Genomic DNA, 1,809 nt, shown 5'->3' with positions numbered 1-1,809 from the left:
GATATTATAACTATTATTAATAGTTAATATATATAGGGGCTATAAGAGATTCTTAAGAAATAGTTTAATTATATATAGATTATTATATAAAGATACTAATCTTAAAAAAGTCTATGTGTTAAGAAGAGGTACTTAATAGAGATATAAAATAAACGCATCATACCTAGTAACTGATTGATGTGACCCACTCACGCTCCTACAACTACGGCTCAAATAATAACCGAGGTCTTGATCTTATGTTCAAGGGTCTCTTATTCGTCAACCTCCGCATTAATTCCTCGGGATGGTGCAATTCTGTCGAAGAGCAACACCTTGGAAAAATCGCGCCCTTCATCTTGTCATTGAGAATTGTCTATCACGATTGAGAACGGCGACAACATCAGGACCCTTCTCTTGGCGTTCATTACAGGCTCTAGCCATGGCACCGCTATCGGATGTAAAGAGGCTCAGTCCGGTGTGTATTCGAATTCTCGGTGGTAATCCTGGCAGGTTCACGCTGCAGGGTACGAATACTTATTTGCTTGGCTCTGGAAAGCACCGCATATTGATAGACTCCGGGGAGGGAATGTCGATTTGGGCGGCATCACTGAGGGAAGTTCTCCGAGCGGAGGGCGCAACAGTTGATACTCTATTGCTCTCACACTGGCATCATGATCACGTCGGTGGCATAGAGGATTTGCGCAAAATTTCTCCCCAGGCCGTCGTATACAAGTTCGACCCAGGCGAGGGACAATTGAAGATTGAAAATGGCCAAATTTTTCGGACTGACGGTGTTACTCTGACAGCGCACCATACACCTGGACATACGACCGACCACCTAGTTTTTACGTTGGCGGAAGAAGACGCAATGTTCACAGCGGATAATGTGCTCGGAGAAGGTACAGCTGTATTCGAAGACATGACGACGTATATCAGCAGTCTGCACAAGATGAAGACGCTGTTTCATGGTAGAGCATACCCTGGACACGGTGGTTTCATCAACGACGGTCCGAAGAAGATTCTCGAGTACATCAATCATCGCAAACAAAGAGAGGAGCAGGTAGTTCAGGTCATGAGGTGCGCTAAGGCAGATGGTAATCGGCATTGGACTGGACCGGACATTGTCAAGGTGGTTTACAAAGAGGTAAATGAGGATTTACATCCAGCGGCTTGTGCTGGTGTATTACAGATATTATCAAAACTAGAGCAGGAAGGTAGGGCCACCAGGGCGGATGGTGGCGACGCTGGCGACAGTTGGGCGCTGACTGGCCAAGCAGCCTTGTAGTTTCTATCAATCGGTTCACGTCAATCAGTGAATATTGTGAAAGCCATTCATCCAAGGCAGGGCAACAGCTATGATAAACGCTCGGTCGCAATCGAACTATTGGAAAGGGAACGTCTGCGACTACACTACCAGATAATCGCCATCAGCCCTGCTATTCAGGTAGCCGAATGCTAATACTAAGAGGAAGAGCATATCAGGTGGCCAACCTCAAGTAGATGTTACGTCCCATCTAGCATCCCGACGGAACCGGTGGTTATATAGCCACGACTTATATTATAGTATATAGCTTATTAAGTTTACTAATTATAAAGATAAAGCTTATATATCTAATATATAAGGTAACTAGAATATAAAAGAATAATAAGTTAATTTTAATAATGAAAAAACTAAGAAAAATTATAAGTAAAATACTTTATTATATATTTTTATTAAAAGATATTTTAAATATTAGCTTAAGAGTTTATTTCTAGATTATTACTTATTTACTTTAATATTATTATTATTATTATACTCTAACTAGGCTAATAGTCTATAACGTGGTTAAT

General features: G+C 41.3%; 1 protein-coding gene across 1 annotated transcript; it reads left to right on the top strand.

Moving 5' to 3' along the window:
* Positions 1 to 418: 418 nt before the first annotated feature.
* On the top strand, positions 419 to 1,264 carry BBA_08715 (metallo-beta-lactamase superfamily protein; the record flags this gene model as incomplete). Its single annotated transcript, XM_008603812.1, has 1 exon — positions 419 to 1,264. The coding sequence occupies one exon, from the start codon at positions 419 to 421 to the stop codon at positions 1,262 to 1,264; it is 846 nt and encodes a 281-aa protein (XP_008602034.1).
* Between the last annotated feature and the right edge of the window lie 545 nt (positions 1,265 to 1,809).

Source organism: Beauveria bassiana (assembly GCF_000280675.1).
Source record: "Beauveria bassiana ARSEF 2860 unplaced genomic scaffold BBA_S00039, whole genome shotgun sequence".
Classification (NCBI taxonomy): Eukaryota; Fungi; Ascomycota; class Sordariomycetes; order Hypocreales; family Cordycipitaceae; genus Beauveria; species Beauveria bassiana.
The sequence above is the reverse complement of the archived record's forward strand: the minus strand, read 5'-3'. Positions and strand labels throughout refer to the sequence as shown.